Source organism: Anser brachyrhynchus, assembly GCF_964034855.1.
Source record: "Anser brachyrhynchus genome assembly, chromosome: 1".
Lineage (NCBI taxonomy): Eukaryota > Metazoa > Chordata > Aves > Anseriformes > Anatidae > Anser > Anser brachyrhynchus.
This window is the reverse complement of record NC_137694.1, coordinates 181606152-181631257: the sequence shown is the minus strand read 5'-3', so window position 1 is coordinate 181631257 and position 25106 is coordinate 181606152. Positions and strand designations below refer to the sequence as shown.

Genomic DNA, 25106 nt, shown 5'->3' with positions numbered 1-25106 from the left:
ATCCACAAGCAATTTTTTTGCTGAGCACCAAGATCTCAGTTCTGGAGAGGTTGTGTATTATTACTGGGAGGTCATGTCACCGTCCCAGGCTTGCATGCCACCAGGACTGTCTGCACCACAGTTAGGGAACACTCTTATTAGCATTTCAGACTGCATCCCTGCTCTTGCTGAGCCTAGTATCATTCCTCCCACCCCCTTCTGCAGCTACAGCAAACACCAGGCTCAGTCCCATTAGCAGGGGGATGACATCTTAGGAGACCACTTTGTTCAGCTCAGCTTTCTCCCACTTGTACTTCTCTGGGTACACAATCAGGCAGTCACATACTCCCTGAAGGTCTAAATCCTGTGTTTAATCTGAGAGTGTAGCCAACACCGAGTGACGGCGTGGAAGGCAGAAGACATGACTCCCTGGCAGCTTTCAGTCTATTTTTCATCCACCACTTGCAGAGAGACTTTGAAGGTAAAAATCCCTCTTGCAGGATGGGAGCCACATCTCCTACTTCCCGCAGGAGTGCTCTCAAGGTGGGAGGGATCAGGACCAGTATCACACTGCACTGTTCCTGTTGAAGTGAAGTCACCACACAACCAAGAGTGGCTTCTTAGGGCTAGAAGAAACATGAGTCCGTACCTACATCTCTTATGGATACAGTGAGCTGCAGCTTGAATACTTTCAGCTACTGTCTCCTGTAAAACTCAATCCACAGAAACTAGGGCTAAATCCTAAATTTATCTTCCCTCACGTCAGTACCCAAACTGTGAAAACCTCCATGGTCCCTGTGCTTGTAACAGCACAGCTCAGTAGAGTAGGAGCAATGGCTGCAGTGGTGGCTTTGTTCAGCCAAGAACTTGGATTTATGGTGGTTCACCATTTCCGTACAATCCTTCATGAGGTATCTCTTATATTCAGCACCGGAGAAATAACAACAGCAGAAATAATGAGGGTGGCAAAACAGTAACGCATCCATGTGAGAAATGTACTGCTCCAGCGCAAACGAGACCCATTCCGGCTGCTCAGCATCTGCTGCTGTCCCCCAGAGATGCAGCTCCTTCCCCAGCGATGTCTACGAAACCTTGAGGTGCCTCTAGTGAAGCATGATGTCCCCTGCATGCAGCTGAGCATGTTCAACTGAATGTGACCCTTCGCCAGGTGTCTGTAGCTGTGCTGATGGGATTTGGATGTATAATGAGAAGCCAATTTTACTTGAGATACCCTTGCTCCCGAGTGCCAGTATCAGGAAACAAATGACATAAAAGGAAAGTAATGCAGTCCTATGCCTGTACTATACACTTAAGATTAATTCCCTGTAACTGAAACTGATTGTTCACATAAATCTCACCCTGCTTTTAAGCTAGGACATAACCTCAGCTTAATTGATATTCGTGCTTGAAGACAAAGAAATCAATTTGGCACGTCGAAAGAGCCTCTAGGTTTTTCACGGAGAAATCCTTTCCCCACCAAACGAGCTTGTCTTTTTATAGGCTCAGGTTTGTGAACACAGATCATATGGCTCTAACAGTTACACACGTAGATGTAGTTTTCCTTGGTGGGCTTGGAAATAAAAACGCCGTCTGGATATATCTTTACAGTGGTCTCCTCGGCTTTCACATGCCCAGGCACATGAAAACTTGCAGAGATAACTCCCATTCTTTCCCTCACCGTCTAGCTGCTCCACAGTAAAGTGCACATTTATAATTATTTATTACTACATACACTATCAAGACCCGTGGTAACACTTACTAAAATGTAGGTAGGCACTTCTATTCCTGTTTTAATATTCTTTAACCGTTGCCCACCCAGTGATATCCTCAGATTCAAGCTAAAGTGCCCAAATTGGGTGGGGAATTTCATTTTGCCATAGAACCTGCAGTGTGGGTACATCAGCATTAAAAAAATATATATGACGTGTGAGGAAGCTCAGCCCCATTTCTGGCTGAGCAGAGTTTGGATGGGGTTACCCACGTCTCTTCACAAGCACATCCACCCTTAAAGCTCTGAACCAAGCAGGAGAGAGAGCAAGGTGTCCATGCTGGGTTTTGAAATGAGCTTGTACAGCAGGTTCACTGCAAGCTTATCATGCCTTGTAACGTGCACTGCCTCCATGTCCTACAATTTATGTGTTAAGTATTTCTAATATAGCAGCTGCATTGATTTCAAGGGCAGTTTGCAGAGCAGTGCTCTTCAGCTGACAGGGAAGGTAAAGCCCGAATGCCCTCTTCTAGCCGCAGAAGGGCTGCGGTGCAGCTGAGGAGCTGAAACTGTTCCAAAAGAGCTGCTGACACTGCGTGCACTTGAAGGAATGGATGTTTTTTAACATAGTTCCTTATAAAAACACACACGTGCATGACATGTAGCTGCATCTTGACATCAGATGTCAAAAGAAAGATGGGAAAGGGCTTATTACTTTTCCTTTCCAAATGACCAAGTGCTTAGGGAAAGTGTCAGAAGATGACCCTGAAGGCTGACAGACTCAATGCAACCATTAACCTTCAAGCAGCACATGAACTCTTCCGTTGTGACCGCACAAGCTGAGCCTCCTTTGAGCTCAGGAAATTTGGGTATGGCTGTATCCACCAAACCGCAGCAGGCCAAGGCCCAGGCACCTGCTGGCTGTCATCCATGACACGTGGTGGCCAGCACTCCCTCCACATCTGCCCCGTGCCAGCAGGTGCCTCTGCTAGATGGTGGCCAAGGGCTGGGAGAGACCAAGGACTGTTCCCACCAGGCCACACCGTGTGAGTTGTGAGTTGAACCACTGAACCACCTGTCCACAGGGCCAGGAAAGGCCTGTATAAAGGTAGCCTAGGCTAATAAATTAGAGATAAGGCCTGAGTTTGAGATTTGGGCCTTGACCATCTATACCACATGATCCTTGACATGGTCTGCTCTGTGTCCCTTCAGGGAAAGACTCTAAGCCAGGTCGTGTCACCTGAGCTTGGCACATCCATCCCCAGACCTCCTTTATTTGGCAGTTTAGGCCTTGCACATAAGCCCAGTGCATCATTGCCCTTTAGAGGCAGCAAACCCTGGTGAAAACAGGGATGTTTGCTTCATCACATGGAGCCTTTCACATAAGGGATCGCTAGGTATAGAGTTTATCAGCCGGAGGGTCAGTGTCAGGGTACATTCTCACACAAAAAAAGAGGGCAAATGGAGGTACTCCAGCCATCTAGCTGAGATCCTAAAAGCAGCCTGGGTTCAGAGTGGGATGTTGACAGTGGCTTGGTTAAGATAGAATTCAGTGAAGAGCAGTGGTGTCATTAGGAGAACCTAAATTCATAAAAACACTAATCTTAAGAAGAACATAGGGACAAGGGGACATGTTTGAGGCAATAAGGGGAAAAGCCAGTGTGCAGCCAGGCAGATGGACCAGAAAGAGGCAGAATTAAAAAACTGAGGGTGAAGAGGAAGCTTGGGAGACAAGGCAGGAGGCAGGTTGGGATTCATGTTGGCTGAGTGTGGGACCCAAAAACCAAATGTCTGCATCTGAGCTCAACTTAGTCCCCCTCAGTACCCCTTACAGTCAGTGGAGTGAAATAGCCTGGTGATGCCAGCATCAGGATGATGCCAGACTGAACTGGAAGGGCATACTGAACTATAACTTTGCCATTTTACAGCTACTGATGATCTGAACTGTACAGGGTGCTATTTAATATATATAGGTTTCTCTAACTTTTCCACATACATTCCTCTACCTGCAGTCACCAGTGTAAGTCCAATAGCAAGGATCTCCAGCAAAAACACATCTGCAAGTCACTTTAGGGTGATATTGGTGTCACTGATGTTCATTTTTATGTTTGAGTGTTAAGAAATAGTGGTAGTTTACTTCATATATTAATGTAAATTTGCAGCTTAAATCTCTTTAACTTCCACTCCTTATCCTGAAACAATCACTTTCATCTTCTACCATTGTGTCCATTGTTTGGCATTATGGTTGTGTTTCCCCTTCCCTGCTCTTTTACTGTCCTTTCTACTTCACTGCCCGGGTTGCATGGCCTGAAAATTAGTAACCAGTCATCACTGTTACCAGTGTTTGACACCTTTCTGAGGGCAGGATAAAATAAAATATTGAGTGATAATAAGTGTAAATGAAACACTGAGCAATACGGCAGATGACCACAGTGATGAGGTTCTTGAATCATAACTTTTTTTTTTCCTCGAATCATTCTCAGTTCACAAGGTCGTCTACTCAACTACTGTGTAACCTAGGGTAGTACCAAACCACAGCTATTTAACACAACACCCAGTCTTCTCCATAACCTATCGGTTTGGATGATCTCTGGCCAGTTTAAGCCACAGTTTAGATCCTGTATACCTCTGCTGCTGCTGATTGTCATTCTGATAAACAGCAATGGAGTGAAAGGAAGAAGCATAAAATCACAGAATCATAGAATCATTCAGGGCCGGCTCCTCCATTTACTTAATGTATCCTCAATAGCATTGCCCCTGTAATATATCTGTTAATAATCAATACTTGGTTATAATCTCAGAAAATGGTGCTGGAGCAAGCCCAAAAACTAAAACAGATCTTCAAGTAGAAAAGAAAAAAAAAAGGGGGGGGGCATAAACGAGGAGAAAGCTCATGTGGGAAGCAAAATGGAGATGTAACTTACAGGTCTGAGTTTGCAATGCTGACCTAGCAGCCTCGAGAGTCCTCCAGAGAGACAAAGAAGCTCTGGGGAAACAGAACATTTTGTGATAAATGAGTTGGGACTGCAAGGACAGAAAGGGAATGGGAGGTTTCCCATTGTAACTACATCAGCACTTTCAGTGAAAACAGTTTCTCCTTTGCCTCCCCTGAAGTTAGCTGCTCACACCAGTGCTGACAAGGCCACAACCAGGCGTAAGGTAAGCTATCTGCATCCTAAACTGGTAAGAACTGGGACTGCTGAGTTTGCAATGGTGGAGGAGCTGTGTTCCGATGGCCTTCTTCTGTGCTGGAGTGCACTGGCCTAAGAGCTATGGATGGAAGAAAAAAGCCAAGATACAAAGTCCTTCACTGATCATTTATTTACCTTCTGGTCTGTGGTCTACATCTGAAGCTCTTCTTGACATGTAGCGTCAAACCACAACCTTGCAGAGCCTCTTGTTTCCTGTGCTTCCCTGAGCCCGTGAAAACAGGACAGCCAGTTCTGCTGATGTGCTGCAGAAGAAAGACCAGTCAGCAACAGGTTATAGTATTAATTTCCTTCCATTCCAGTGCTAAGATGAAACTCCAAAAGAAAGAGGAAGATACAACCCAACTCCACAAAGTAGGGGTAGGATACTGCTTAGAGTACTTTTTCTGTCTATTGATGCACTAATGAGACATCTATGAATTATGGGCCTTTGGACAGTTTTCCATCATATGTTAGATTAGAAATCTAAAAAGCAAACAAATAAAAATCCTAATGACTAGCTGATAGTTGCTTAAGGGGCAGCCAATTCTTACAATTCTGACAAATTCTTTTTCTTCAATACATGGGACGATGCCAGGGCACTGTGTTGGCACAATTGGAAATGCCTGGTGTATTGGGGTAGGGTGCAGGGAGGAATGATGCTGCTGGATCAGAGATGGCCATCAGATTCAAGGGTCCATGGTGCAGCTGGAGCCCAGAGTCTCAGACAATGAGACCACGGATCACGTGTGTGATGTACAGCCCCCAAACTGTGAGGGCAGGAGGGGGTGACCAGATGCTAAATACATCTTGATGTGAGACTCAGCAGGACTTCTAAGGTCTGGTTTCGCCTTCTCGCAGCTCAGAGTCCATATAAACAAGTAGGTCATGATGTTCCATCAAGCAGAACAAGCAAGATCCATGGCATTCTTTGGTATTTCCCTTAAAACTTGAAACTATATTTTTCCCAGCACTGAGGATGCTTTTGAAGGAGATCAGCTATGTTACTTGGCAGCAGGGACCAGTCTGCAATCAGCATCATGCTAAGTGTGCAGGCTCTGGTGAGGCAGCTGGTGTTAGGAATGAGCTGGCCTATCCATTTACCTCCTTTTGATTCAAAACCTCTTTGGTGGGCAATTTAGCTGCAGGTAGTGATAGAAGCAAAAGGCCCAAGTAAGTATGTGGTTAACTGTTCCTTTGTCTGTATGAAATCTAATTCCTGGTGGCTAGATTGCACTTCCAGGTAATAATGGAAGGAAGCCAGTGCAAGTGGCAAAGTAGAAAGTCCTGCTGGGCTCTACAATTCAGGCCTAGAGCTCAAGGTCCTGTTGTCTCTGAGCTTTTCCCGCAGGTAATTCCGGAAAGAGCCTCTGGTAAAGGCAGTGTTCATCTCATTATCAATTCAATTTCTGTGACAGCCCTGCTAGGGCTCTTAATTTCATGTGTTAAAACAACAAATGAGATGACCCAACTGTAATCTCTAATAGGTATCATGGGTCAGTAATCATTCATTTGTTATAGTGCCTCTCACCCGAAGGACGGAGACGAAAATTTGTCCTCCTAATGGCAAGAGCTGTAAATTAGTTTTATTTCACTGTTAAATCTAGAAGCCTGAAAATTAGGATTCCCAGTCCTTATCCAGGAAGAAAATGTGGCAGCTCAAGGGGTTTTCTGCATTAGGCAAATAGGCAGCTCATAATCACCCATTAAACAGTCACAGTGGCTGTCTCCCACCACCCTTCGCTGCTCTGAGTCATGACTCCTGCAGTACAGAATGTGGGGAAACTTTTTGAGACTGATGTCCAGTTCTGGGATGGTGACCCCAGCTCTACTTCGAGCCAATGAAAAGAAGTGCATGTCTCCTGTAGTCACCACATAGTAGTTTCCTCTTCCCCTGGAGATGGGGATGTTCAACATGGGATGATGAAGTGCTCTGTGGAGGTACATCTTATCTCTATATTAAAGGAGCTTCAGGTGAGTAGCTCAGATTTGAACATCTTCCTTTCAGACATAATACATTTAGGTGAGTTACTTGGATTTACTGTGGATTTGGAAACTGCAGGGTGAGCCATTGTTATATGCTCATAGGGTGAAAGTAGGGAAATGCAGAGTTTTAATGACAAATGGAAGATATATTGACACAACATGGAGACTTGTAGGTGCCTAACAGCCTTCAGTAAGCAAGCAGCTCCCGTCCACCCCACTTGCCCATTTCCCCAACCCATTTCAGTGGCTTCCCCAGCCCAGCCCTGCTTCTGGGGCAGCACCTCTGACCACTCGCTCACCAATTCATCCCACCAGGGCAGCACAAAAATGGGCTAGTAAATCGATTTTTAAAAAGGGAATCATTTTCTGCTGGTTTAGGAGGATGAATCAACTCACCAAGGAGATCAACAAAAAGCCAGAAAAATAGGAGGCAGAAAGTACAAGAGGAGGAGCATCTTATTTGGTAGCTGAGATGTCTTGTGAAACCTCTCCCTTATTTTCCTCCACTGGAGGTTTTCCATGTTGTATGAAGTCAGAGTTTGCAGGAGCAAGGACTGCAGCTAGGATCTCAGCATCCTGAACACCAGGGCAGCCATGTCCTCTCTTGCACACATTCATGCAGCTCTTTCCTCGGTGTCCCACTCCTGAGTTGCCACGTGTCCTCTGTCCAGCCCTGGAGGCCCTTTCAGGAGGAAATGAGAGGTTTGTCCTAGGAAAGAAAGGCTGAAATGCGTTTAATGTGGTGAAATGACTGAATTGTCATCTCGTTCAATAACATGTCACACCAAAAGCTCTATAAAAAATGGTCTACAGAAAGCTGAAAATAAACCAAAAAAAAAGAGAGAGAGAGAGAGAGAGAGATAGAGAGAGAGAAAATCAACCCCAACCCCAACCTTAATCCTCAGAAATGGTAAGTGTAGGATGGAGATCCAGAGACCAAAGCTGACAAAAAGAGCCCATGGTGCTGCAGTCAGACCTACACAGCCCATGCCAGTGGATTTCCAGCAAGGGTCTCCCCAGCTTTAAAATTAAGTAGACTCCATGAGATTTGGCTCTTTTGGGCAACGGTTGTCTTGCATGTAGATGGTTTACCATTTCCCAAGAACAACGTAGTCACCCCCTGGCGACATCCCTCTTGCTGGTGGTCAGAGCAGAGGTGGTGGTGAGGTCAGGGGATGCCAGGGCTTTCCTTCCCCCAAAAGACAGTGCTGCAGGATGGGAAGCGTGGCGACTGACCTGACCTCTCCTGGCTAGGGGAGACTTTTGTCTCAGATTTAAGGCATTTTGACAGGGCAGGGTGGAAAATAAATGAACACTGTCATTCTTTGCTCTGCTAGTTCTGCAGGTAGAGAGAGCACTGCAAACCTGGGAGATGCTGGGCTGGTACCTTTCCATAAGCATTAATGTTAACTTAGAATTTATTATTATTATTATTATTGCTTTAAACTTCAACTCTATTAATAGAGATAATTTTCCTACTGTAGGTGGAACATTGTCTTTCTGGCTAAGTTGAGCCTCCCTTTCTGTTCTTTCTTTCCACCTGCACCCTCCCTGTATGAAGAAAACTTCTGGAAGAACTATTCTTTGAGAATTTGAGGGGGAGGAGGAAGAAAGTACAAGCTATGATTTGTACAAAATTAAAAGAAGTATTTGTGATACAAAACCAAAAGTGCCCTCAGAAAGGGATGCAGAGAGGAAAGAAGAGTTACGCTGAGTACAGCATGATTTATTTTCCTTTCTGTTCTCTTCCTAATGCTCCCAAAACCTGAGCATGACCTCCACCACACCAGGCCATATACGATGTCCGCGGTGTTGCATGCCCCGTGCTCTCTCTCTGCTCCACCTACACTGCCCCAGACCAGGGCAGTTGTGCATTACCACACGACAGCTGCAAGTACAATGCAATATATAGCCCATAGAGCACACCCTTGGCCAGGATATCTGTGTGGTTGGGATGGGCTTGGAGACATCGCCCCCACCGAGAGAGGTTGTAGGTTTGCTCAGCAGCCACCCCCTCATCTCCTCCCAGCAGATCCGCAATGCTTGTGCCGTCCTTCGGCGTTCCTGAAAGAGCAGTTAGTGAATTTAAATGTCATGTAATTGTGATAGCTGGAGGTTGCCTGATGGAAGGGAAGCATTTTGATTGTCTAGGGGTGGATTTGGTCTAATTATCTCAGATGAGACCAGCAAATCTGCTCTTCTTGGAGACATGCTGTTACTGTAGTAACTTGTAAATGAATATTGGATGATGAGTTATTAAAGCCAGTCTGAACTGGTAAGTTTATGAGCACAGTGGGCAATCATTTCTTCTTCTTCTTCTTTTTTCTTTTTTTTTTTTTTTTTCCTTTTCCATATTAATTTCTTCCTCGGTGCGAATGTAAAACACAAAATCAACAGGTCAGATATAGGGCTCTTATGAACTCTGCCTTCCCTATCAGTCAGAGCAGATGCAGCCAGGAACTACTTTATCACATTGCTTTTAATTAAAGCTTTTAATGGTTTTGCACTTTGTTAACAGGCTTTATACAAAATACAAAGTGGATAAAGCATGAAGTGAATCTTAAGATAATTCTACATTATGGATTATCTCTTTTTACATATGCAGGCTGCCCACTACATCATTCAGGGCCACCACCAGCACTGTATCATGAGAGATCTGCTGATAAGCAGTGGTTATATACCACTCTTCTGGAACAAGAGCTGATAGCATGTACCTTGGCTCCCGACTCTTTCACTGTGTGGCCAAAGGGGATGGTGTTTAGAGGCTTCACCCTTGCTTTGAACAAGATATAAAATCTTTATCCATTCCAAAAAGAAGTTAAACCTCCCCATGCCCTTACCCATCAGCAGCTGCAATGCTACACCAAATACTCTGTGCTATGGTTTGTTGTCACTGCATTGTGCCCAGTCCTAAAAGGCAGCAAAGAAAATTCAAGTTGCAGTTCAGGTCCTGAGTACACGTCCCATACTCCAGCCCAGCTTCTCCTAAATTCATAATGGTTCCAGCCCTGCTGTAAGGCTGGGCAGTCTGCCGTCATTTGCTGCTGCAAAAGGACCCCCAGAACTGACCCAAGAAGAAAATGCTCAGATTATCTCTAAACTCCCAAGAGAGGAGGAAGACCATGTTTCTGGCTGGCAGCTGCCCACCCTTTCCACTTCTGGCAGCTGCAGCTCGGGCTCGGGGGCCTGGATTTGTCCCCAGTAACAATCTGCAGATCAGGGAAGCTCCCCATGCTGGAAGCAGAGTCTGTCTCCACTCCCGTCATGGTCATGATGGTAGACCAGCTCCTGCAGAAGAAGACTTACAACCAAAACAGCCTCAGTCAGATCCTTGCTTGGGTACCTCGGTAGAGGTTTTAAAGGGTACAGGCAAGAGGACTCTTGTGGCCTTGCAGGATCCTCCTAGTGGAGCAGGAGCAGTTTATTGTCTTCTATTATTCCCTTTCATTTCAAAAACTCCTCAGAATTTCCAGGATATATAAAATATATATATATCTGTGCCAGATTCTTCACAGGAATCATCCGTGTATATGATTTTGCTAGTATATACTCAAGGTATTTTGTTCCTCAAAGAAACCACAGAAAGTGATCTGATGCCTAGTTGCAGAGTAAGATCCAGCAAACACAGCTGGTAAACTGGGACCATTTGTCTGGGTGTCCACATCCCTCATTTGCAGCTTTGGCTGAGGTGGTTTTTCTCCAGCCTGAAATATGTGAAGTTTCAGAAGTTATCCACATGGAAGGTTCGTCAAACTTGGTTTTAAAGCAGGAGAGATGGGGTTCATGACCTCATTCCACCCCGCTGATGTCTTTGCCTGGGTCTCCCTAGGAAAGCATGTCTGAGACTGAAATGCTTTAGTGTGGATCCTGTTTATATTTCATTATAATTACATTGTTTGCAATGTATTGAAGAATGTCAAGTTTCTTGATATTTTCTTCCTTGCATTTCAAAACTGCGTGACAGTTTTATGTTGAAAACCCTGATTTTTGAAAAGCAAGCAAGGTATTTTAATTCGAGAATAATGTCTTTCTTTCCATCTGGGATACATTGAAAATGCTGTAACATATTTTTGTTACATCTATAGCTAACACTAAAAAACAATTTTCCTTTTTTTTTTTTTTCCCTTCCCAAAAATATCTCTGAAAACATGTGGCCTCAACTAAAATTCAGGGTCCTCTGCTGCCAGGAAGCGTGGTTTCTACAGTGTGGACGCAGTCTAAAGCAGGATTTTCTCTGCATGCTCAGAGGTGTGTCATTAGCATGAGGAGAGCCATTAGCACATACTGTGTGCCGTGTCAACAAGTCATGCTTGATTATGTTGCAAAGTGAGATTAGCAAAATGAGCTTGGAGTTGTCCTCTCGCTGCCATTAGATAGTGCAGAAAACAACTACTTCCCCACTGCCAAAGCTGCAACTATTATTCAGTACTTAAGAAATTCAACTGATGCATTTATAATGAATAGAATTTTGTGTAATTAAAATTTTAAATAAATCCCCAACATGAGCCCTGGTCTGAACTTCTTAATTTCAGATATGGAAGTAGAGCTTTTGACAAAATAGGTTGAGGGTTTTTTTTTTTTCTTTTCTTCTCTTTTCTTTCATCTGAGAGATTTACAAAATCTCATTAGCATACTAAAAAATAGCAGAGGAGAAATTAACTGGAGACCAGGATTAAAAGACTCACTAGTTTCTTCATGTCACCTTTATAGCTCCTTGGAGCATCTGTCCCTGTGTGGTGGGTGTAAGTAGCAAGGAGGTGGATGTTAGTGGGTGGCAGAGCTTTTATGAGATAGAAAGAAGCTGAGAGCTAGGAAATTATTGGAGCAGTTTCCATACAGATGAGAAGGGACCGGGCCCTCGAAAAAGGCAGATAAAAGGAGGAAGATGGCAAGACAACTGTGTAAATAACACATTTCACTGCCAATTTGTTTAAACAGAAGCTCCGAAAGTCACTGCGGAGCTCTCACCAAAAGCATCTGCTGTGGTTAAGGGACCTGGGGGGTAGAATCCGACACTTGCTCTTGTTAAACTTCATATTGTTGGTGATTGCCAAGGACAGCAAAAATAAACACGTTGTCAAAATAAATGGGATTCCATCCGCCAAGTCCCACCTGCAGACTTTTTTAAATAAAAATGTACCAGGGTGGTTTAACCTGGACACAGCGATGCATTTTTACCCACTGCATTATTTTCAGAAACGCCTGATATAGATCTGCAAGTGTTTGTGAGTTTATGTACAATATGAGTTTATGTACAATAAGGGGGTGTGTATTTGTTTATGTGCATATATATTTTAATGTATATTTTAAAGTCAGTTGGAATCAAGTACCTCCTATGAAAAAGGTGTTACCCCAAACAACTTGAGTTGTTCTTACCAAGTCTCTTGTAATTCAGCAGAAAAGCAGTAGTTAAGGAGGAACAAATTTGCATCCACAGAGAAAGCAGATACTGGTTCCCTCTCAGGAGAAGGATTAAGTTGCAGTGTCCCAGGGCATGCTAAAGTTGACAGGGGTAGAGAGGGAGCACTACTTGCTGGTCTGGGACAGCTGTCGTGTCCAGGCATTCAGACTACACCACTGAGTTCACCAAGCAAATAGCTCAGGCTTTACGTGGATTAATGAGCGTTTAAAAGGTTGTGTGTGATCCCCAGATAAAATGCAGTTGCACGGGTGTGAAGCGTCTGGAAAATGATGATTACTCACAGCACCTGCTTTGCTGACAGAAGTGCTTATTGACTAGGCAGTGAACGAGTCATTGTCCTCGCTCCTTGCGATGTTCCTCTCGGCACTCACTGCAGCATTCACAGGCACATAAAGCTCGTTTTTTGCACACTATATGTGCTGCTGTAACTAAAAGTATGAATGAGCCATCTAGGCTCCCTGTCTAGCACTGGGGAACACTGGGAATTGCAGAAAGATGACATTTAACCTTTTCTTTGAAGAACCGAGCAGCATTTTTTCTTCCACGATATGTCAGTGCTGTCCGCCCTCCTTTCACACCAGACCCTCAGCGTGTGGGTCCTCTCCCATGGGGTGGGAGGCCTGGATTCAATCCTCCCCTCATCCTGAGGGATTTGCAGGCAGCAAATCCCTCATCTGCAAATCAGGACTTTAATTGCAAGGAGTTGGATTCCTTGGGACAGCCTTCTGCATGAAGCTGTGCTAATGCACAGAAGAAATGGGGGCTCAGGGAGTCATGAAGTAGCTGGTATCTGCACACAACAGGATCAGGAGCTCAGCTGGCCAGGGTTGCTGCCTCTGTTTCCACTGTTTACACCACAGATGACCTAAAGAGTTTACTGGATAAAATACAAAAGCAAGAGGAACAATACCAAAGCCCTTTCTCCTGAGTGGAGGCCCCAGCTTTGAGGCTTCAGACTCAGAGATTTGTGTGCATCTTCTCTACCTCGTGTTGACTCTGCTTGAATTTTGGGGTTCACAGTGACCAAGCTCCACTGCAAGTCCCACCAGTTATCCTACACGTGGCTAAGGCATTCCTGGGCAACTGGGGGTTTGAATCCTTTTCAAATCAAAGTCTTTAGCTGGGAAACTACTGTGAGAGTGGACAACACACACCGATTTTCTGGATGTGCTAGATTTTTTTTTCCAGATTTGCAGGATGGATTAATAACCATGCTTCAGACAAGCTCTGAGTGGATTTTCTATCTAGTCACTGGTGACCAGAGGTGTAACAGTGCAAAGGACACACAGATTAACCCCCATGTGTGGACAGACATCTGTTTCTCTCTCCACATACTATGTTGTCTCCGGTACAGCAGAAGAAGCCTGTGTGCTACAGCTCCCTCCTGTCCAAAATAGGGCTGCCCTTCTGCTCCTTGGTTAGAAACTAGGAAAAAAAAATTAAAAAAAAAAAATAAAGGAAACATGGATCTGTCCCGAGGATGGGAGTGATCCCACTTGTGCACAGAGAGCAGTGCACAGGGGGACTTCCCTTTGGTCTGTCTTGAGATCAAGAGAATTGCACTCGGGAGCTCTGCATGGGTTGTAAAAGGAGCTGATGTACTTCAGACTTAGCCACCTACTCCTCAAATGCCAAAGTTAGAACAGATGAGTCATACCTGGAGCAATTTGTTGAATTTTTATTAGAAAGTCTATAGAAAGGATAGAGCACGACTCAGAAGCACTGTGTCCCAGGTTCAAATATAAGTGCGTCTTTAAGAAAAGTACCGTGTATTTGTAAATTGCTCTTTGCCAAATGTACAAAGAATTACACTGTAATAAGCCACATCATTAAAAAGAAATTGTTCTGTGAGCAGCAGATCCTGCTTTCCTGGGGTTTCATGTCTCGCGACTGGATTATCTCGGGTCTAATGAGGAGTACTCTGACTGAAGCCTTTTCTCCTGTTCATAAAGACGCTGTCTCATGTGGATTTTCTGCTGTCTGATATTACATTTGGACTCAAAGTGCGGTTGTTTAGGCTCTCTCATATTTGAAAATGCAATTTTGCCCATGTGGCAAGCTATTTGTCTCTGGAGACACAAAAGGGTTGCAATTTTCAACCCTGCTGCATCTTTTCACAAAAGCAGTTGAAAACTAAAGTTTTTGAGACTTCTATCACATGGTTAAATTTGTCTGAAATTGGCCAACAAGCTAAAAGATTATGGAGAATAAGATTGGACTGATAAAACAATGCAATAAACTTAATTTTATTAGGGAATCAGGTAACAAATTATAGAAAGTAAATATTGGGGAAGCTGAAACGCGTAAAAAAAAGTCCATAAATATTTAAGTATTTAAATGCACTCAAGGTGACCATTTTATGCCTCTTTTGTCTTTCAATTTTAGAGGTTCCATTCACAGCCATATGAAAGACCAACAAGGGCACAGGCACCCCAGTAGTTCCACTTATTCCCCAAAGTGCAAGTGAAGTAACAGTTTTCTGTGAAATACTTTTCACAGAGATGGGGAAATTTAAAATATTTCTGTCAGAATATTACAAAATTCAGTAGTTAGAAAAAGGAATGTTGAATAATTCAGAAATCAGATTTTGAAGATTATTCTCACCTAGTCAGGGAATAAAAATAGATCATCTGGACTGTGCAAAAATTCCAGAATTTTCAACAAACCTGAGCTGATGGAAGTTAGACCAAAACATCCTTTCCTGAAGTGATTCATGAAAAAATTTCAAAACCAAAAAATGCTGAAGGGAATTCTCATTTGTTTGCACACACACACACAATAAATAAATAAAAAATAAAGGAAAGGTGCAAGATACAATGAAAAAATTGATCACTGAAAATTATTTTTCCAGTTTTTGAGCCATGAATCATGATTGCCATATCACGATTTTGACGACACTTGTATTTTCTTACCTTGAATACAGCTTAGATGGATGAGCTACCGTTGCTGTCCAAGCTTATCAAATTAGGAGAATGCATTTTTAAATTCAATTACATCCTCAGTGGAAATGGTTTCTCTGACTCTGATAATCTTTGGAGAGGAATTATACACAGTCTATAAAGCTTCGCATTTCAAAACCTAATTTTGAATGTTATTCAAGAGGTTAATTTAAGATTCATCTTCCAAAAGAGGAGTTAAATAAAACTGATAGAAGGCTGGAACTTGTCGAGTGGTTGAGAGGTTTATCAGCATGTGAGTATGAGTTCATTAGTTTTAATTAGTATAATCACTAATGTTGCATTAACAGTTTGGTGAGAGAAAGTAATTGCTCACACCCACTGTATTAGATCGGGAGATTAGAATTCATTTTATGAGGCAATTAGCATTTCAGGGATTTTTTAAAAAGCTTTTATGATCTGCCATTGCAGTAGCAATGTAGCTTCCTTCACCAAAAGAGTTTAAATTAACCATAACTTTCATCCTAATGGGATGCAAAAATTAATGTAGAATTAAGCGTGAACCACTCCTCTTCAGCAATCCCACCGCGATAAGCAGGCAGCTAAAGCCACAAACCTCGATTAGTTTATAATGACCTGCTTTATTTCCCAGACAATGATAGTCATTTATCCGTCCTCAATTCATTATCTTGTTGAAAAGTTTATACTCCTGAATTTTATACAGCAAAACAACTAAAAAAATAAGAAAGCCAAAAAGTAGGACAGTACTACTTCAGTAATAATTTTCCAGAGAAAAAGCTATGAAGTCGAGTAACAGTGCTTAAATTGTCAATTATTCTTCATATCAAATGTCAGAGGAAGTAGAAACATCTCCCTTTAACACCCAATGTCTTGGGAAGAGCCATGCATTATGCAGCAGCAATCATAACCCTGCTCTAGCTGTCATGTCCCTTAGACAGCTACTGACAAATGGAGATCCTGAATGGACACCCAGAAATGTGTCATCCTGGTTGGCAAGGAAGCCCTGGTCATCTTAGAGTTTTGACAGCTGACCCAAGAGGTTGCCTTCCAAAATGTCCTGGTCATCTAAGAGTTCTGACAGCTGACCCAAAAGGTTGCCTTCCAAAATGTCCTGAAAAGTAAAAATGCAAGTTTTGGGGGGAAAACTGATGGCAGTAAGAACCACTGTGAGTTTGGTTGTGGCATCAAGAAGGACAACTGTTAGATGCTAGATCCATACCGCTCCTGTTATTTGGGTACAAATGTTTAAATGAGTAGACATGGGACAGAAATACTCAAAACACAACATTGAGATTATTTACACAGATTAGGCTGGCCGTTGAATTTTCAGATTTTTGTTGTTTCTTATGGTTTATGAGCAGTTGTAATGGTGGAATGTGTGAAAACAGAGCTTGGACCTCAGGTATGGCATCGCCCCTGTAGTGAGTGCCCCCAGTGCTGCTCATGGTGGTGTACTCCCTGCACTCCCCACTGCATTGCATGGGCACGTCTCACGGGTTGCACCTTCTACATCTGCTTTTCCAGGCTGTGCAAATGTGTATATGGCAGAGTTTTAACCATCTCATATTTTCTAGCTTTCCCTGTATAGAAACCTCCTCAATCTTTTAAGGAAAGATGCTAATAGAAGTGCAGGCTATGAAGAAGTTGGACCTATGCATGGTTATAAAAACCTCGATTTATCCCACCTAACCACTCCAAGTTACAAGCCCACAGCAGACTGCAGTCACTCTCACTTGGGTACCTGGAGAATTACAGAAACCTTCCTAAAACATATATTAAAACAAAACGTACATATTTATATATGTACACTTAATTTTTACACTCTTTATAAGCATCTCCAAAGCAGTTCAGAAGGAGACAGTGTCCTCCTACGTATAAGCTTGTAAAATTGAGGTACAGACAGACTGGATCTCAGCCTCGGTCACTCTGGCAGCAGCTGGTGCCACGTTTTGGAGGTGAATTACTCCAGCTAAGGTCTGAATCAGTCGGTGGAAAGGGCTGCATCCCTCTATTGACTACAGAGACAGTCTTAGGTAACCAGGTTTCTGTCTCAGATGGTTGAAGTAAATGCTTAAAATTAGGTAGGATGAATCATGACCGTCATGCTCGTGCCTGAGGGTTTGTCTACGCACAGAGTTATTGCAGCAGAGCCATTACTCTTCCTGAATAGCATTACATGTGGACACACTTTGGGTTGAGTAAGACTTACTCATTTCTCTTCAACAATGTCCGCCTGACAGAAGCAGAGCGGTTTGCTCCTTAGTTCTCACACGCAATCATTCTGCAAGAGCCTTTGCCTTTCCATTTAGCTGCCTTACCTTAATCCAAATTAACTTTAGCATAAAAATGCCCTAAATTTGCCATCTATCCACCTTTGAGAGCCATTTAAGATTTATGTAGGAGAGCACATCAGTTAAGCACAAATACATTGACCAGAAAAAAAAAATGAAGGCACCGTATACAATAAAAACTGACTTTTATTTCACAAATTATGGGTGTTATAAAGCATATCATTTCAGGAGAAATGCCTGTATTTGCCAGTGTGTTTCATTAAAGAATAATAAAGCCATACATATTTCATTTCCTTGTTCTGAGCTGCAAGAGCCATAACTATATAAAATGCCCCATGCTGTCCTAGTATTTTTGGGCTTTTCTTTCTTTTTAATCAGATTTTCCCCCCTGAACTAATGAAATCGCTCTTTAAACACATATATCACTTTCATTTAAAGTGACTTATCATGGCTCAAACTCTTTCTCTCTTCTCCTGGAGAGCAAGGCAGCCGCCAGCACCTTTTGCAGTGCAAATCCAGGCCTGGATTGCCCCTGCTCTCAGTCTGGTTTCAGGAGTCTGGGTTAGAGATGTTGCCTCTGATGTTGTTTAAGGTGGGATATTGTGTGCCCGCATGTGTTCCTTGTCCTGCTGTCACGTGTAATTTTTTTTTTCTTGCAGTATGCACCGACCCGCTGCGCAGCCGCGCAGACGTCCACGGAGCAAGGCGGCCTTCCTCCCTGCCATCACCATGAGGCCGTGCACGACCCCCAGCTGGTTCCCTGTACGTGCCCGCTGTTCTCCTGCCCGTGGGAAGGCCACCTGGAGGTGGTGGTGTCCCACCTGAGGCAGACCCACCGCATCAACATCCTTCAGGGGGCAGAGATTGTCTTCCTGGCCACGGACATGCACCTGCCCGCACCCACAGACTGGATCATCATGCACTCTTGCCTTGGCCACCAGTTTTTGCTGGTCCTCAGGAAGCAGGAGAAGTACGAAGGCCACCCGCAGTTCTTCGCCACGATGATGCTGATCGGCACGCCGACCCAAGCTGACAACTTCACCTACCGGCTCGAGCTCAACAGGAACCAGAGGCGCCTCAAGTGGGAGGCGACCCCCAGGTCGGTGCTGGAGTGCGTGGACTCCGTCATTTCGGATGGGGATTGCCTCGTGCTGAACACTTCCCTGGCTCAGCTCTTTTCCGATAATGGGAGCCTAGCGATAGGAATTGCAATAAGCACCAGCAAAGTTCACAATGGCGAGGCTGAAATGTGAGGGGAAGAGGAGGAAGAGGAGGAATCACGGTGCTCCTGCTGCCTCGTGAGAGCCAGAACTTGCAGACATTTTGGGGGGGGTCTCAGGTCTTTTATGGTATTTAGTACTGGTCCACAGTGGGCATTATGTAAACATCCTGTGGTTACGGTCTCTGTGTAATGTATTTACTGTTTTGTTAATACAATTTTATGAGAAATTTTGAAGAGGCTAATCCATTTATTGGTGCCTTCCAGCAACGCTGGAGCCTTTTGGGTTAACACTGCTCTCCTGGAAAGTGCAGCAGGGGTGACCCAAAGAAACCTTTGCTCTGAGAATGCCATGAAAATATGTTTCCTTTGTTATCTGCCTAATTGCCTGGTTTTAAGGAGGCCCCCCATGCCTGGTAAAAGGTAAAGTATTCCACCAAGGTTCAAGAGCACCCAATTTGCAACAGGTTCCTTCATCACTGATTCACGAGCAGCTTCAGAGAAACTGGTGCACTGCAGTGAATGACCTCAAGCGGACACAGTTGTAGAAGGTTTCAGACTGTTGGAGGAAGTTTGTGCCTCCCTTCCCACCTTCCTTTTGCACCATTTACTTACCTCCCTGTGGCTTTTCCACACCAGCACCAGAGATTTAACTTTTGTACTATGGTCACAATCAAGCCCCAGTGAGTTTTTGGTTTCAGAGCTCCCTTTATCTCCTGAAGAGGCAGCGTTCACCAGCCAGACTGTGAACATTTCAGAAGAAAAAGTAATTTTTTCCACTGAGCCGGGGCCTTGGAAACTTCATCCTGCATTAAATCAACAACGACAGCTAGTGGGCGGTCACTGCGAGCATGGTTAAATCTCATTCATGTGTCATGATGCAGAGTGAGAGTCCTGATAGATGGTCTGCCTCCAGGATGGAGATATCCATAACCTACAAACAGGACATTCACCTTTTTAGCTACTATTTCCTCATGTACTCCAAATGAGATTTTCAGAAAATGAAGTAGCAGGAAGCCCCTAAATTGTGTACTGATCTTACTAGTGAATTCTGTGCCCCTAGCCCCACAGCTTGTGCTGCTAAGTATTGTTTTAAAACTACAATGCTGGAATATCTGTTTGCAAATTGGCTATGAGGTTTGAAATGTTTTCCTTTAAAAAGGACCTTGACTTTTTTTTTTTTTGTTCTATATACTTGTGGGGTTATGATTGTCCCTTTCTTCTGCTGAGTGTACAGACAGCAGTGGTCAGAGGAGCTCCTCCCTTGGGTGGGGGGGTGAGTGAGATAAGAACAGTCCTCCATCATTTCAAAAGGCATCTCACATAGCCAGCTTTGGGTACAGAAAAGCCTTGATGCCAATCTCTCCCACCTGCTGCTCTCCTGGGAATTATTATAAATGATGCATGAAGTAAAACAAATTGCAATTTTCCTGAGAAATGCAGGTAATGCATCTTCTAAGTTATGTCCTCACCTGGGCTTTCATAGCAGGTCTCCTCTCAGAAGGGAGCCAGGACCTCTTCAGCAGGCTGCTCATGACCACATAGGAATGGAGGCTGAGGTCTGAAGAAGTCTCGGTCCCTCAGGGAGTATGCAGGGACATACCCACACAGCTATCCCACCTCCAAACCATGCAGGGGATGTGCTGGTTTGCAGCACTTCGCTAGAACATGCAGGCTTCAGAGTGGCTTGCTTTTTCCCTGCAATGTTAAATATTCAGAACCAGCAACTGCTGCCCTTTCCCTAAATGATGGTAATAAATAAATCATTGGCATTTTTGTGGACTGAAACTGGCTCCTCCAGCTCCTCTGGCAAATATTCTGCTGCTGAACTAAAAGCAAAAGCAATAAAACCCGAAGAAAAACAATTCCTCTAGCTTAAACTTCCCAAGCTCTTTATAGTGACCTAACATTGTGCTGCTTGTGCTGTCCGACCACAACCAGCTCCAGAGGAAGGTGTATTCCTCAGGTGTTCACTTGTTCCAGACCATTTACTTCTCACTCATTGGCACCTTTGCTTGAAATGAAGAACACACTGTTGGTATTTTGGGGCATGCCCCTCTCCAAAGAACTGGTCTGTTTCTGGCAGGATAAGCATGGTGGCAACAGTTCTCTGGGATGGGCACCTCCATCCCTTGCCAGTGTCTTGGTTTTCTGGTTTCTCTGGTGCTGGTGGCCCGGTGGAAGTCTGACCTCTCCGGCACAGACCTCCTCACATTTCACACATCCTCTTGCCTCCCTCTGGAGCTGCAACACCCCAGTTCTGGCAGGGATTTCAGAAATCTGAATACCTTTGAGTGCTGATGAAAATCTGCCCAGTAAGGATCCCAGGACAGAAAGGGGGGACACATTTAGGGAAGAACCGAATTATGGGTACCTAAAACCAATCCTAATAAGCATTTCCACATAAAACTCAAAAGTTTAAGGGTATGTTTAATGACTTTCTACAACGTAAGACATTCTAATTCCCTCATAATTCAAAACCTATGAGCAATTCTTCACTGCCATAAAGTGAAGGTGAATAAATATTCTGCATGATGGGACATAAATCCTGAAAAGCTGGCAAGTAGGATCAACAATGAAATTTGGTTTACACGCACTCTTTCAGTGCCCATAATGTAACACTTTTTGCAGCTATCTGATCATGGCTGAAAGGCAGTTTTTAACTTAGTTTCCCAAATGAGATTCTGAATTTTTAGATTCCAGAATTAATTTTGTACTATAATATTTTGTGTCTTTATAATGTGTTATATCCAGTCACTCCAAACACCTTCAAAAACATGAAGAACACAGCTTTAAATCTCCGTGAAGTAAGGAATTACCCTTATTCTGGTACAGATGAAAATGAGATCTTGCAAAAATTGCTACACAGGTGTTGCAAAATTCTGTTTCCTTATCTACCTGAGAGTATTGGTCCTATTTTTTTTATTTATGTATTTTACATAGACAAAATAGGATATTTAAAAGTTTTTACATAATTGTGTTCTCTGACGGATTTTCTTCTGCCTAGATTAGTAAATTGCAACCATAATTTCATCAGGCTGAGCCAGATGGGTTGCCACCAGATACACTAGGAAACCTACTCTGGTTCTCCTGCACTATCCATCAGGCACAGTGTGAATGTTAATGTCAGGTCTGCAGTAAAACAGCATTAGTGCTTTTAGCTCAATCCCATTATGAATTAAGCTCACATCATATATCCACGACTCCTTATAAATCAGTTGAAGCGTCCCGGGTCTCATCATCTTCAAGATGACAAAGGATCTTGCTGTGTGCAAGGTAGCAGTGCCAGCCTCAGGGTTTGCTGAGAAGTAGGGCAGTAGTCCCCTTCCCACTGGACTGTGATATGAAATCCTACATTTCAAGCCATCCTTTACGAATACAGGCTGGTAAGCTATTAAAGAAAGGAGCGATGGTAAATTCTGGAAAATGAAAAGGTTATAATAAAATGAACGGGCTACAATAAATTGCTGGGAACTGCTACATGACTCTCTCTTTTGGGCATCAGAGGAATTAAGGCTGATTGGCAGCACTGTAGTATAGGTGATTTATCTGCTTTTCCAGCCCATAATACAGCTGAAGAACACTTTGATGGGTTCTCTCAGAAAGGACACAGAGATGCACTTCTGCTCCAGCTGGATCAGAAACACCTTTCACACAGAGCTGCAACTTTTGAACAGTCCAGACACAAGCAAGAGTTTTTATTTATTTATTTTAAATAGAATTAGTGCTGCATGCTCACACCAGCTGAGCAAAGGGCAGAAAGCAAAGCCTGTATTCTGCTGCATGTACCATCACCAGAACAGTTAACAAAAAGTTCTGCCCCCCGCAGCTTCCAGGTGACCCTGAGGAAAACCAGGGTGTTTCAGAGTGGGGTAGCACAGGGCAGCACCTGCAGCCAGCTTTGCTATATTTCACCCCTATAGCTCTCACCAAGGTAGGGAAGTATCGGCTGAAACCACCCAAAAAGTCTCTGGAAGAACAGAAAATTACATCTATGCCTCTTACCCTTGATTGGGACTCTTACCTAGTCGTTCTTTCCGTCTCCACAAAGGCAATAGATTAGTGCATAGCTTTTTTATCCCCCTTTTGGCACTGTCCCTTCACAGCAGACATGCGAAGGATTAAGCAGGCAGTGATAATCTTCAAGAGAAGGATGAAGGCATTCATTCATTGCAAGGATGGCTCTTCCCACAGTACTTTCTTTCACAAAGGGATACCAGGCTCCAAAAAAGAGCCTAACATACCTTAGTGGGAGGGAAATGGGAAACGCCAGTTACAAAGACTGCTGTCTCTCATGTAGAATGAGCTTTATATCTTCCAGGTACTGAAAATCCTCCCGAGACACTGCCTATCTGAATACATCACTTAATCTTGTAGAAAGCCCCAGGACTGAGGGGTTCGCACAGTTAGAAATTGCATCAAGTAACCTTATTGAAGACAAATGGCTTTGAACTTTCATGGCAACAATGATGAACTGCTTTAACGTCCATATCGTGCAGGCTGGAAAAATCGGGGCTTTTAGACAAAGAAATAAACTTATTCAAAGGAAAACGTGAGATGTGGGGCAGAGTCTTAAAAGCACTTTCCTTATTGCCACAGACTGGATGTCTGCTTAGTGAGAGTCATTTCACTGCCAGTCAAGTCCCACTGGCCTGAATTCAAGAGAAACGCAGATATTCTTGCTTTCTCGATTAAGGGAGACCACTTTAAAAAGTCAGCAAATACTGCTAGGCATGAAACAACACTGGAGAGGATCTTGTTTTTCAGACTGGATTGCCTGGCCAGTGGACTGTGGGGACAGTGTTGCACTTCCTACTCATTCAGGGTGAAGCCCCAGTCTCATTTGGCCTGATACGGAGCTGCAGGCACAACCAATGTAGACATTTCCCTCGTGTTATCATCCCTACTTCACCTATAGGAGATAACATCCGTCAGGCAGCTGGCTCGAAGCCTGGGATGATTTTAAGACTGCTCCCTAAAAACCTACTAATATTGACTGAGATGGTTTTAGGGCTTGAGACACCAAGGCTCCACTGAGGCTCTGCTAGACTCACCAGTGTGTGTGCATGAGAGGGATGCCTCTGCCTTTCATAGCAGGAACACTAAATATAACCACAGGGGTCTGTTCGGTTCTCTTCTAATAAACCTTGGCAAAAAGCTGGACCACAGGACTGGATGACACCAGTTTTAGAGATGCTCAGCCCAACAACAGATGAAATCAACGATAGTCCCTCCCTTAGCTTTGAGAATTAAATAGGATCTTGCACAAAAACATTAGGCTGTTTCAGATCTCCATGAGAGGGCTCCTATTTTGGGATACAGGTTCCTCTCTGGCTTCCGACAATGACAGCAGGCTACAAAACACGGGAGGTCATACTGTGTCTTCCACAGTGGGGTCCTGATCCTCAGAAAGGTCTCTGGGAACTACAGTAATATAAATAAATAGCAGTATAATACCGCAGCATAAAATAATAATACAGTGAGACCTTTCATGGCTGATAACATCTTTAAAAATAGCAACTGATTCTGAAAGGGATCATTACTCAAAATGAGCTCCAGGTGATGGCTGTGCTTTTGCTTTATTGAGATGTGGAAGAAGATATCCTGAAGAGTGACAGTCTCAGGGCTACCCTGATTACTCAGTGAAACGCTGAAATGAAAAAAAATGAGCTAAGAGAGTCCTGAGTGAAGCAGAAATATAGCGTTGTTGCCTCTGGGCAGTGGTTTCTTGTGACGTGTCCTTGGGAAAGGATTTCCAGCTGCCAGAGAGGGCTGAACTTTGGCTCATGATAGCCCCTGCTCAGCCACTTCTGGAGTATTTTCAAAGAAATATTTAACTGGGACTGCAAAGAGGATAAATATCCACCGAAAGGTGTGACCAATGTGAGAGCTGCCAAGGAGATTTATTCAGCCTCCTTTGGGTAAGCCTCCAAGCGGCCACTCTGCTGGATTGGCAGAAGGCAGGGACAGCCCCGGGTCCGAGGAAGGCTGGCTGGATTCCTGACAGCCTGTAAATTGTGGCTGTTGTACAGCAACTCTGTGTGATACCTCCAGCACTGAAAAACAGTGGGGACGGAGCCTGGGCCCTCCAGCGGTGTGCATTTGTACCAGCTGGTGCTGGCGGGCCACGCTGTGGGTTACAGCAAACTCACCAGCTCTGTAGTGTTATGTAGGAGGACCGACACATGTTGATTATTGGTTGTGCATACAGGGGGAAATAATGTTAAAAACACATTTCTGCATTTGATCTGTCCTGAGAGTCCTGAGGGTGAGAACTGAGAACTTAACCATGCTGTCTGTGCTGGGCTGCATCACACCCACGTCTCCTGATCGCTCTTCCTCCATCAGCTGAAAACCTGGAGGAACCAGAGCCAAGTCACCACAAGCATCAGAAA

The 25106-nt window shown here is 43.9% G+C and overlaps 1 protein-coding gene across 1 annotated transcript in view; it reads left to right on the top strand.

The window, feature by feature from the left end:
- SIAH3 (siah E3 ubiquitin protein ligase family member 3) overlaps positions 1-21018 on the top strand; it is a 44421-nt gene extending 23403 nt beyond the window's left edge. Inside the window, exon 2 of the mRNA XM_080575454.1 lies at positions 18152-21018. Within this exon, the coding sequence (XP_080431580.1) occupies positions 18152-18745 (594 nt within the window). The 3' untranslated portion in view covers positions 18746-21018. The remainder of the gene's footprint in view (positions 1-18151) is intronic.
- Positions 21019-25106: the final 4088 nt, after the last annotated feature.